The sequence below is a fragment of the Lepus europaeus genome, chromosome 15 (assembly GCF_033115175.1).
Source record: "Lepus europaeus isolate LE1 chromosome 15, mLepTim1.pri, whole genome shotgun sequence".
NCBI classification, from domain to species: Eukaryota; Metazoa; Chordata; class Mammalia; order Lagomorpha; family Leporidae; genus Lepus; species Lepus europaeus.
Window position 1 is genome coordinate 79,378,558 of NC_084841.1, and position 13,593 is coordinate 79,392,150.

At 38.3% G+C, this 13,593-nt stretch overlaps 1 protein-coding gene across 2 annotated transcripts in view; it reads left to right on the top strand.

The window, feature by feature from the left end:
* The window catches only part of ARB2A (ARB2 cotranscriptional regulator A), a 483,367-nt gene that overhangs the window by 140,977 nt on the left and 328,797 nt on the right, over positions 1 to 13,593 (top strand). For both annotated transcript variants that reach the window (XM_062211883.1, XM_062211884.1), the window contains one exon: positions 1,889 to 2,080. In XM_062211883.1, the coding sequence (XP_062067867.1) occupies positions 1,889 to 2,080 (192 nt within the window). The remainder of the gene's footprint in view (positions 1 to 1,888; positions 2,081 to 13,593) is intronic.

Consider the following 13,593-nt stretch of genomic DNA (forward strand, 5'->3'; position numbering starts at 1 on the left):
CTGTAGACTCTTTTTTATTGTACGCTGACAGCTTTGCCTTTTAATTTTTTCCCTTTGTTCTTATCACCATTTTCCATTTTTTAGCTATTTTAACTGTGTGATTTGCCTGTTTTTATATAATGGTCCTAGGTAAAAGGGAATTTTTCTTCTCAGTTTCGTTTTCCTCTGTCTGTCATCACCTCTCTTCTGTGTGACTTCACATTCACTGTCATCATCATAATTTGGTTTCCCTGGACATAACAACTAAGGTGAAACTGAGATGATTGTTTTACACTTCCTGCTTCTCTTCCTGCATTTTTAGTTGCTAATAATAAAGTTACAGTTATGTCATTTTAATTCTTTGTGCAGCCTCCTCAAATTAATTTCATCTGTAACATATGGTTTGTGAACTAGGTGAGTGTTACAAGCATTTAAGAGGATGCTTATTTGGTTAAAAGTCTTTTGTCTACAGGATGTCACTGGTGATGCTTGATAAATTTCCTTATTCCAAAAGTTTATTTATTCCCCCTGAGTACCTACAGTGTGGCAGGCTCTGTTCTAGACACTGGAAATGTAGCTGAATACAAAACAGAGAACTTTGTGCCTTCCTGACTATATTCTGTTGTGGAGAGTGAGTGGTGAATAAACATATTCACAAACAAATACACAAAGTAAAGCTTACAATATGTTGAATTGTGGTATATGCTGTGGAGGAAAATGAAACAGGGAAAGGGATGAGGGAATTCTTGGGGAGGTGTTTTTCTCAAGCCCCATTGCCATTCTGTTCTCACTAAACAATGGCTGTGTGTACAGTTCACACAAATGGTTAAGCACCTGTACCTGAGGCCAGTCTGTTTTGGAAATAGAGAAATTCATTTTCTTTTTTTATTTCCATGTATATTAATGGGGAACATTGAGAATCCTGAACATTTTTTGGCATTGGTATTTTTTTGCTCTACAATTGTATGAACTTACACTGTGGAAAAAGTAAAGAGCTGTTATATTACATAGCATGTGGACTGACCTGCTCTGTGTCTGGGGCTGTGTGTTACTAGCCATCAGAACTCTTCAGCTTCTCACTCTGACCCCACTGTACAGAGGCTTCCATTTTTGGTTACTGCTCCTGCCAATGTGGGATACCACTAAGTGTGTGCCATGACATAGGGAAATTACCCCTTCCTACATCTTTTAAGTCAAAATCATATATCATCTAGTTACAAATTTAACTATAAAGAATAATCAAAATACATTAAATACTTTTTCATCCAAAAAAGGTTATTGGAGAACATAAATGATCCTGCTTCATAAAATAATTGTTATTTAATCCTGTGTTCACAATCTGAATGAAAGCTGAAAGTCTATTCGCATAAAACAAAATATATTTGAATTTTAAAAGTTTGATAGTATTTGTGGTTAATAATATGATTTTTCCAACAGGTGTATCTTTCGATTGGAACCTTTTTTCTGTTATATATGCAATATTCTTATATAATTATAATTACATTATAGAATTATAAATTTAATAAGTGTGGTTTGGGGCAACCTATTTAAACTTCCTAAATCTCAATATCTTCATCTATAAGTGTATGTTATAATGGCTCTACTTTAATGAAAGTCTGATTGAAAGGGATAATGCTTTTAAAACAACAGTACCTGGTCCATAGGAAGCATTCAGAATTGTTATTAAAATGACAATGTAATATTAAATATACAATAATATTTCCAATATTCTTTTTCTAATGTTTAAGTTAATGTCATATCTTGCTTATCCACCTATTGTGTGATTGTTAATCTCTAATGCATATGTTGTTATTTTTACTTCTATACTTCTGTAATGACCACTCATTTATGCATATGCCTAATCAGAAAACAGTGATTTATTAGTATTATTATTATTTTTCAATTACAGGTAGATGCTACTGAGAATGAACCAAAGAGTTTCATCTTCATGAGCGAAGATGCTTTGACAAATCCACAGAAACTGATGGTTTTAATTCATGGGAGTGGTGTTGTCAGGGCGGGTCAGTGGGCTAGACGACTTATTATAAATGAAGATCTGGACAGTGGCACACAGATACCTTTTATTAAAAGAGCTATGGATGTAAGTGCAATTTCCTTTATCTTTTGGCATTTTATTATTCTTACAAATTATTTCTTCATATCACTTCAAAAAGTATATTCTAAGCATGATCTTATTCTCAAATTATTATTGATTTTACTTGAGTGAAAAGTCATTCTTCATTATTTTGTAGTTAAGGGGAAAACAAAGTGGAATCATGAGCATACACAGATTTTGATAATGTGCTTGAAATGATTATTTTCAGTTCTGATTTTTTTGTAGTTTTAATTACACAGAGTAGCAGTTAAACTATCAGATACTCGGCAACATTTAATATGTTGACAACACAGCTATGGTGACTACTTAAGACTTAGTTTACCTAATTTAATGAGGTAGGAAACTAACGATCTACTATTTTAAACTAATTTTTTTTAATCAAAAAGTTGAAATAACACGGGTTTTTTGTGTGTGTGTCATTTCTTTAAAATATTTTTTAGAGACCTCAAAATGCTTTAAGAATAAGACATAGACCTACAAAATGGTACATTGTAATGTTTATTGAAAACACTGTTCTTACTTGAATTCAAACTTCTTAGAAAAATTTTTAAAGGTTTTCTTTCCTGTAATAGTGTAATTTTTTTTCTGACCTATCCTTGTTAAGTCTTAATGTTTAGCTACTTTTGTTTTAATGTCACATTCTTAAATTATGTAATGAACAATTAAGTTTTGCAGGTATGAGTTTCTTTTACGTGTGAGAGAGACTTTTCTTCAGAAAGAGGTTAATGTACAATCTTGTATAGCAAATTAATATAAGAGGATAAAATATTTAGAAGTAGTGTATGTGTCCATGTATGCTTTATTGGATTCACTTATGAGGGCTATATTATTATATTTTTGTAATTAAAATGGGGAAGAAATTCTTTGACACACTGATGATTACAAAGATCACTTCTCTCTTCCATAAACTCTGGAATGATAATATCAAGGCTCAGCCCAGCTTCTAACAAATATTTTTATTAGTAGATTTTAAAACCTTTAAGTGCTGCAATAATTTCCTAGGTTAATTATATATTTTTTTCAGTTCTCATGGATATGTGAAAAAGTTACAGACATTTTTGGTTTGGTTGCTAAATTCTATATTGTGCTTTTAGTGTTCTTGAAGTAACTAATGTAAGTCAAAGTTTAGATAGAACTTAATGCTCATAAAATATTGTATTTTACATATAGTAAAATGGTTGTTTAAATATTTTAGGAAAAATCTTGTTTATTTATTTTAGTAAAAATGTTAAGTATGAAATGAGTTCATATCATATTTGAAAAATAACTCAGTAAAGAAAATCAAATACTTTCAACATAATAATGGTTGGTGAAATATTTTATGTAATTACATTGTCCTACCTAAACCATTCCTTTTCTAGAATGCTTTGTTGTTGTGTAAGGTTTTTGAGATGAAAATTGTACATGGGAACCCAGGCCAAATTTGTTTGAACCAGCTCTCTATTGGTATCCAAAGCAGGAGGAATTTTTTCACTAACATTAGAATAGTAAGTCATTATATTCTTATAAGTAGAAATAGTGGTTTGGGGTTAGCAACATTTCATTGCCTTGACTATTTCCTGCTTTTCTCAATTGTGGCAACTTAATGATTCGTTGAAAAGAAGTGGCTGATTTCTAAGGATTGTGGTGCACTTTGAAATTTTAGTTTATATATTCTCTTTTTTTAAAAAAAAACAAAGCTTTAACTCTCTTCATGGTGAAAATATAAAAACGTCTATTTCTTTTAAATCTCAATCAGGTGATTTCTGATACTTTGATATCACATGTCCTAGTGTTTTCTCTGGAGGGGGAAGGTCTGGAGAAAGACGGGTATGGGGTGCAGATGGAGGAAGATTTTGGGGAGTGTACCATTCTTTCTTTTTAATAACAGTAGATCTGCCTTTGTTATTTTTTGGACTTTCCCCAAAATTGTATTTACAGAAGCGTTTCCGTAGTTTAGAAAAGGCAGAGAGCCACTACTCTGATTTTCGTGGTCTGCCAATTTTCGGATCACAGTGGAAGCAAATTCTGATATTTTCCAGGCCAGATGACATGATCTCTACTCAGCATTAATAATATTTCTGTATGTGGCCATGCTTGTGGTGCAGTGAGTTAACTTCTCTCTTGTGATGCCTGCATCCTGTATCAGAGCACAGTTCAAGTTATGGCTATTCTTCTTCCTATGCAGCTCCCTGCTAATGCTCCTGGGAGGCAGCTGTTGATGGCTCAAGTATGTGAGTCCCTGCCATGCACATGGGAGACCTGGATGGAGTTCTTGGCTCTTGACTTCATCCTGGCCCAGCCCCAGCTGTTGCAAGCATTTGGGAATTGAACCAGCAGATAGATGGAAGCTAGATTTTTATTTCTCTCTCTCCCTCCCTCCCTCCCTCCCTTCACCTTTCAAATAAATAAATAATTTTGTATATTTTATCAGATTTGTAGTAAAATATTGGAAGTCTAAAACTGGATTTGTAACACTGTAAGATTAAGTCTTTTTTCCCCCAGTGGTAGAAACTGTCTCCAAGTGGAGTTTTGTGAAAATTATTATGTTTAAATCTGGTGAGCCACTATGGTTGCCATGGAGGTTAGGATTGCAACCACCCCACAATAACCCATGAGGTTTCTTTCCTTGACCTTTAGGGGCTCCAAAGACAACAGTTTGAAACTCATAGATATCCCAATGCATGCATTTTAGATAGTTCAGAACTTTGTTATCAAACATAATAAGCTTTTATGTTAGAAGAATGATATATGTCTGATAATTCCCACAACTGCTCCTGAGGTTGTCATAACTGTCTTCATTGCGTATTGAAGTATGAGTATTAGTTGGAGTAAGAAACAGCGTATCATATAGCCAGTACTAAATATTCAGCATCTAATTGTGCAGTTTGGGAGGTAATCATATTTGTTTCTTCTTTGGTCTTTCCTCATCTGCACCTTCTTGGGCATTTCCTTGGCCTCCATAAAAGGCACAGTGGAGGTAGGTGACACTTAGATTCAAGTCATCTGAATAGTAACTGAAGGGCTAGGATTAGCGTGCAAAATTTAAAGACACATTCTAACTCTCAGGGTTATGTATTTGGACATTAGGGCCCTGTGAATGAGTGTTTGCCTTAAATTTTGTGCTCTAGGCACCTCACTGACCTTATCCTAGTCTCAGCTTTGACTGATGGAGATGTAATGCCAAAAAGTAGAGCAATTTGGGAGCCACTGGAATACACAATCATATTTCACTGTGCATCAGAATCACTGGCAGGCTAGTTAGACCATAAATCACCCTGATCATCCCCATATATTTTTAATTAAAAAGTCTATCTGGGGCCTGAGAGTTCACACTGCTAGTATTAGCCTCAATCTTATTTATGCCAGTAATCTGGGCACCACACTAGAACCTCTGGGGTAGACAATCTCTTCGGATTGGTCGAGGGCTTATTTATACAGTCAGCACATACCTGTGGTGGATTGGTTCCAGGACCTCCCATAACAAAGTCTGTGGATGCTCAAGTCCATTATAAAAAATTGCATATTATTTGCCTATAATATACACACATCTACCTGTATACTTTAAATCATCTCTGTATTACTTATAATGCCTAATGGAGCGTGAATGCTATGTAAATAATTGTTATACTGTATACTTTAGGGAATAATGACAAGGAAGAAATTTGTACATGTTCAGTATAGGTATAATATTTTTTTAAAAGATTTTATTTATTTGAGAGGTGGAGTTACAGACAGTGAGAGGTAGAGACAGAGAGAAAGGTCCTCCCTCCGTTGGTTCACTCCTCAGATGGCCGCAATGGCCGGAGCTGTGCCGATCTGAAGCCAGGACCCAGGTGCTTCCTCCTGGTCTCCCATGTGGGTGCAGGGGCCCAAGGTCCTGGGTCATCCTCCACTGCTTTCCCAGGCCATAGCAGAGAGCTGGATCAGAAGAGGTGCAGCCAGGACAAGAATCAGTGCCCAGATGGGATGCCTGTGCCACAGGCCTAGAATTAACCTACTGCGCCATGGAGCCGACTCCAGGTACAATATTTTTAAAAAATATTTCCTCCTCACAGCTGGTTGAATCTATTAATGTATAACATATGGAAACAGAGGACTGAGTATATTTTTCAGACTCTGGGTATCACAGACTAGGTAGAACTTGATGGCAGCCATATTTATTAAAACAAGGATTAAGAAATTCTAGGCCGGCGCCGTGGCTTAACAGGCTAATCCTTCGCCTTGCGGCGCCGGCACACCGGGTTCTAGTCCCGGTTGGGGTGCCGGATTCTATCCCAGTTGCTCCTCTTCCAGGCCAGCTCTCTGCTATGGCCCAGGAAGGCAGTGGAGGATGGCCCAAGTGCTTGGGCCCTGCACCCGCATGGGAGACCAGGAGAAGCACCTGGCTCCTGGCTTCGGATCAGCGAGATGCGCTGGCCGCTGCGTCCATTGGAGGGTGAACCAACGGCAAAAAGGAAGACCTTTCTCTCTGTCTCTCTCTCTCACTATCCACTCTGCCTGTAAAAAAGAAAAAAAAAGAAGAAGAAGAAGAAGAAAAACATGGGAGAAAAAGCATCTGCAGTTTCAGTGGTATGTTTTTCAGATTAAAGGCATGAATTATATTGTGGAAGAAGTGTGCTTTATCTTCAGTAAAACAATGGAAAAAATCTACATTTAAATATATTGAGACCCCAGATCATATATACAATCTTAAAAGTCCGGTAATAGAAAAAATCATAATATCAAAATGAGCACTACCCCTCTTAATCCTTCCTTGTTTATTATTCCTGTTGCTTAAATGCAGTCACTTCCAATACTTTTTGGTGTTGTCATCCATATTCTCTGTAGCCATGTTTTTAAGTTATAGTGCTGCATGTTGAGTTTTTAGTTACTTTCTTTTATGGTAAAATAGAATCTCTTGCCTATCTTCAAAATTTTTGAATTAAATCATCAAGCTTTTGTAATATAATTACTTTTATAATATTTACAATGACTAAGCTAAGCAGATACTTTGATTACTTTGGTGTAACATATTTGTGGAATTACTAATTTTACTGGCTTTTAATTTTTATAATTTTTTTTTTGGTAGTAGTAGGTGATTCAGATTTTCACTGGCCTCTTGTTAATTTTTTATGTGAACAAATTTTGCACAAAAACTCAGTTTAATCTTCTTCCTTGCAAAACTTTTGGAACCCTGTAAACTCTAATTTGATCCTGACAGGTCATTTACTTTTTTTTAATTAATTAATTTATTTTTTAAGGAATACAAATTTTATAAGTGCAGACTTTAGGGATATAGTTATTCTTCCCATCATACCCACCCTCTCACACACACTCCCATCCTTCCTTCTCCTCCCTCTCCCCTTACCAGTCCCATTCTCTATTAAGATTCATTTTCAATTAACTGTGTACACAGAAGACCAACTCTATACTAAATGAAGATTTCAACAATTTGCACACATACACGCATACACACAAAATAACCATTGGAGAATTAGTTTTACGGTTAACTCTCATAATACAACTCATTGAGGCCAGAGGTCCTGCCCAGAGAGTTGGTGCACAGTGACTCCTGTTGTTAATGTAACAATTAACATTCTTATGTATGATGTCAGTGACCACCTGAGGCACTTAAGATGAGCTGCCTATGGAAGCCTTTTGAATCCACAAACTCCGTCAGTATTTAGACAAGGCCATAGGCAAAGTGGAAGTTCTTTCATCCCGTTAGAGAAAAGTACATTCTTTGATGGACACTTCTTTCTGCTGGAGTCTGACTCACAGAGATCCTTCATGTAGGTCATTTTTTGCCAGTGTCTTGGTTTTCCATGCCTGAAATACTCTCACAGGCTTTTCAGCCAGACTGGGAAGCCCTTAAGGGCTGATTCTGAGATCAGAGTGTTACTTAAAGTGATCTGAGAGGTCCTTTTTGAAGCCTGTTTGCCTGTCTCTCATCTTCAACCCCTTGGATTCCCTTTTTTGTTTTGGTTCCTGCTTTTCAGATATAACAGCCTGGGCTTTCTTAGTGCATGCCTTCATTTGATTGGAGCTATAAAAGAGTAAATACAAACCTTGAATTTCTCAAAAATGCCTTTAGTCTACTTGTCATTTTATTTTAATAATTTAATAAGGATAGAGTACTAGGTTGAAACTAATTTTTATTCTGAAATTTGAAAGTTTTATTTCATTTTTCTTCTGGCTCCCAGTGTTTTCATTGAAAAGCCTAGTACAATTCTGGTCTCAGATTCTTTTGTCCCTCTCTATCGAAGCTGTTTCTCCTTCTCCCTCATGTTAGGAAATGAATTATTTTGCTTTTAAGATGTCTTCTATGCTTTGGTGTGGATCTTTTATGATTTCTTTGGCACTTGATGGCCCTTTAAATTTATTCTGTACAGTGATCCTTAATTCTGAGAAACTTTTTGGTGAGTTGTAATTTAATTTTCTCATTTTCTTTAACTCTTGCCATGTGTGTGTATGTGTGGGTTTTTTTATTTTTAAGATTTATTTATTAATTTATTTGAAAGGCAGAGTTACAGAGACAGAAGGAAAGATTGAGTGAGATTGCCTACCTACTGGTTTGCTTCCCAAATGGCTATAACAGCCAGGGTTGGGCCAGGCCAAGGCCTGGCCAGGAACTCCATCTTTGGTGGCAGAGGCCCAAGTACTTGGCCATTTTCCACTGCTTTCAATCTTACTAACAGGCGACTGGATCAGAAGTGGAGCAGCCAGGAGTTTAAATGTTGCTCATATGGTATGCTGGCATCACAGGCTGTATCTTAACCCTACTGTGCTACAATGCTGGCCTCACCATGTGCTTTTGAGTTACTGGATTGAACATACTTGTGTTATCTTTTTTCTCTTATTTTTAGCTAATATTTCTAATGTTTCCTGTGAAGTTACTTTTTTTTATGCTTTATGTAGAATTTTTAAAGTTCTAACATATTTTGGAATTGGAGCTCTTTTTTAATTCAGTCTGCTGATTGCTGCATAGGATACCTAATTATGATCTAGTTTTCTGTGGGTTTTTTTGTTTCTTTTGGAGATGGGGGAGAATGAAGTAAAGGTAAAATATGTAAACTTAGACCCAGTGACTGTTGCTAGCTCCAAGGAGTTCCTCTATTCTCAAAGGTAATAAAACCCAAATTTCTGAGTCTTTCTGACTTCTGTTAATGAGTTATCTTGTTTTTGCCATTATCTCACTCTGGAGGCTCTTAAGTTCAGACTTTTGCTGTAACTCCATGCCAGTACCTGTCTATCCATCAGTTTCCAGTCTTCCACAAATCAATTGACATCCATCTCCTCCATTCATCCTCTCCTCTTTGTTTTATCCTGTCGCCTGATTACTGCCGATATTTTTTTCATGTCTCTTTTTCTTCACTGATATTTTAGTGTGATTTGTGGTAGGAATAGAGATAATCAAAATAATTCGGTGTAGCAGTTTTTCCAAATGAATTTTTAATATGTTTTTATTTTTAATTCATACATAGTAGTTGTACATATTTATGAAGTACAGTGTGGCATTTCAGTGTCTAATTCAGTGTACAATGATTGCATCAGAGTGATTGGTATATCTGTTACCTTAGAAATTTATCAATTCTTTGTCTTGGGAACATTTAAAATCTTCTCTACTAGCTACTTTGAAACATTCATTTAATTGTTATCGATCATTGTTATCCTACTGTGCTGTTGAATATTAGAAGTTATTCATCCTATCCATTGCACCCCTATATTCTCTCTACCCTGCCTTCTACATCCTTGCAGGGCTTTGATAACCACTAATTTATTCTCTACTTCTCTGAGATCAAATTATATAGGTGAGAACATATGGTAATTGTCTTTTGTGCTGATTTATTTCACTTAACATTGTGTCCTCCAGTTCCATGCATATTGCTATGAATAACAGAATTTATATAAGTAGGAGTTCCAATACTGGGTGCATATATATTTATAATTATTATTTCCTCTTTTTAAATTGATCCCTTTATCATTATATAGTGACTGCCTTTGTCTTGTTTTATGGTTTTTGAATTAAAGTCTATTTTATCTGATAGAAGTATAGCTACTTCTACTCTCTTTTGATTTCTATTTTCTTGCTATATCTTATTCCAACCCTTCATTTGAAGTCAATATCTGTCTTTACTGGTGAAGTGGCATTCTAGTAGGCAGCATTACTATGAGGGTTTTAATCTGTGTACATGCATGTTATTGTTGGTGCTTAAAGACATACTCCTGTTATTTCGTTAATTTTTTTTCTGACCATTCCTTTCTTTTAGGTTTGGTGGTTTCCTTTATTCATAGAGTTTGAGTCTCTTCTCTTTCTCTCAAATATATCTGCAATACTATTAAATTTTGTAGTTTCATGTGTTCTCATGACGGTGGGTATCATCCTACAACTTTTAGGTTGGCAGTCCCTTAAGGATTTCTCGTTGGTCTGGTCTGATGGTGATGTATCCCCTCAGTTTTTCCCTTGTCTTGGAAAGATTGTTCTCCTCTTTTCTTTCTAAAGGATGGCTTTGCTAGGTATGTTATTTTGGGCTTGCAATTTTTTCCCCTTTTTTGTTAATATTTTATTTATTTGAGAGGCAGAGTTACAGAGAGAGGAGAAACAGAAAGATCTTCCATCTGCTGGTTCATGCCCCAGACGGCTACAACAGCAGGACTGGGCTGGGCCAAATCCAGGAGCTAGAAGCTTCTTCTAAGTCTGCCACATGGGTGCAGGTGGCCCAAGTACTTGGGCAGTCCTATGCTGCTTTGCCAGGTGAATTTCCCAGGAGTTGGATTGGAAGTAGAGTAACTGGGACTCAAACAGGCACCCATATAAGATACTGGCATTGTTGATGGAGGCTTAACCTACTGTGCCACAATGCTGGACCCTGCAATTTTTTTTTTTTCAGAACTTCTGATATGCCATCCCATTCTGTTCTGCCATTTAAGATTTCTGCTGAGAAATCTGCTATTATCCTAATGAGGATTCCCTTATATGTGACATGATGCTCTTCTTTTGCTGTTTTAAGAATTTTCTGTTTTGTATTTTTGATAGCTTGACTATAATATTCCTTGGAGAATATCTTTTGCGGTGGAATGTATTATGAATTCTTTTAGCTTTCTGGATCTTGATGTTCATATCTTTCCCAAGATTTGAAGAACTTTTAATGATTATTTTGTTTAATGGGTTTTTATGCCTTTCCCCTTCACTGCTTCTTCTGGAATAACTATAATGCAAATGTTCATTTGCTTAATGGTGTCCTGTCAATCTTGAAGGTGTTCTTTATTTTTTAAGATGCTTTTCTTGGCCGGCGCCACAGCTCAATAGGCTAATCCTCCACCTGCGGCACCGACACACCAGGTTCTAGTCCTGGTCGGGGCGCCGGATTCTATCCCGGTTGCCCCTCTTCCAGGCCAGCTCTCTACCGTGGCCCGGGAGTGCAGTGGAGGATGGCCCAAGTTCTTGGGCCCTGCACCCACATGGGAGACCAGGAGAAGCACCTGGCTCCTGGCTTCGGATCAGCGCAATGCGCTGGCCACAGCACACCAGCCACGGCAGCCATTGGAGGGTGAAATAATGGCAAAAAGGAAGACCTTTCTCTCTCTCTCTCACTATCCACTCTGCCTGTCAAAAAAAAAAAAAAAAAGATGCTTTTCTTTTATTTGTCTGAATGTTTTCAAAGCCCTGTCTTCAAGTTCATGCACTCTGTCTTCTTCCTTATAGATTGCGCTGCTGAGGTCCTCAACTGTATTTTCAGTTTTATTGAGTTTTTTAATCTCTAAGATTTCTATATATATATATATATTTTTTTTTTTTTTGACAGGCAGAGTGGACAGTGAGAGAGAGAGACAGAGAGAAAGGTCTTCCTTTTTGCCGTTGGTTCACTCTCCAATGGCCGCTACAGCCGGCGCATCATGCTGATCCGAAGCCAGGAGCCAAGTGCTTCTCCTGGTCTCCCATGCGGGTGCAGGGCCCAAGCACTTGGGCCATCCTCCACTGCCTTCCCGGGCCATAGCAGAGAGCTGGCCTGGAAGGGCAACCGGGATAGAATCTGGCGCCCCAACCGGGACTAGAACCCGGTGTGCCGGCGCCGCAAAGCGGAGGATTAGCCTGTTAAAGGCACGGTGCCGGCCCTATATGATTGTTTTTAATGATCTTTATCTCTTTGCTGAATGTCTCAATAAGATCGTGAACAGTCTTCCTAATGTAGTTGAATTTTCTGTTTGTATTCTTTTATATCATTAAATTTTCTTAGTTTCCAGAAAATATCAGTAAAATTTTCTTTGGGGTTGTTTCTGTGGTGTTATTGTATTCTTTTGGAGGTATCATATTACCTTGTTTTGTTCTGCATCTTGTTGCCCTGCGTTGGTATTTAGGCATGTGTTATGTCATTTCCATTTATCAATTGTATATGTTGGCTTTTATAGTAAAAGTCTTTCCTAGTGATGTATCCTACAGGTTTTGATGGATGAGGCTGTGTAGGATTTGGTTTCAGGTAGTCACTTGTGATGTAGCATATGTATAGCTTCTTCAGCTACATTAAACATTGGTGATATCTGCAATATATCTCCGTGGTCTAGGCTACAGGTGTTGTAGGATTCCACTGCCAGCTGAGATAAAACTCTTTAGGTTCTTGGCTGTGAATGTGGGTGACTGTGAGCTACTGTGCTTCATGTGGACCCATCTAGGGATGGGTGTGGCACAGCATACCTGGCGCAGGACAAGGTGTCTTTCGGTTCCTGAGGGTCACACCAGTGGGCCCAGGTGGGTACCTGTAAGTGTCTGGGGATGCATGCATGATTTTATGGGGCCTCTGGGATTAGCCTACTCTGGGCAGTCTGCCTAGCTGCTTCCCATGGCCAAGAGTGGGTGAGTGGAACCTCTTGTCTGCTTTTCAGGGCCTTAGGGGACTGAGCTTCTGAGCTCAGGCCTTTTTTTTTTTTTTTTTTTTTTTTACAGGCAGAGTGGACAGTGAGAGAGAGAGAGAGACAGAGAGGAAGGTCTTCCATTTTGCCGCTGGTTCACCCTCCAATGGCCGCAGCGGCCGGCGCATCTCGCTGATCTGAAGCCAGGAGCCAGGTGCTTCTTCTGGTCTCCCATGTGGGTGCAGGGCCCAAGCACTTGGGCCATCCTCCACTGCCTTCCCGGGCCATAGCAGAGAGCTGGCCTGGAAGAGGGGCAACCGGGATAGAATCCGGCACCCCGACTGGGACTAGAACCCGGTGTGCCAGTGCTGCAAGGCGGAGGATTAGCCTGTTAAGCCACGGCGCCGGCCTGAGCTCAGGCTGTTCTACTTCTTGGGTCTTTACGATGATTGCTGGGATGCCCAACTGTTTCTCATGGATCTCAGTGGGCTGAGCCTGTTGAGAAAAGCTACTTGACTGCTTTCCATGGGTATGAATCAGTGGGCTAAATGACCTACTTCTCAGTGCCTCTGTGTGCCAAACAGGTTTGTTTGGCTGCCTTCTACCATACAGGGCTAGGGTTGGATAGATGACTGGGCAGGGCCCTCGACTGCTTCTGGTAGCAGGCTGGTGGACAGGGCTACCTGGCT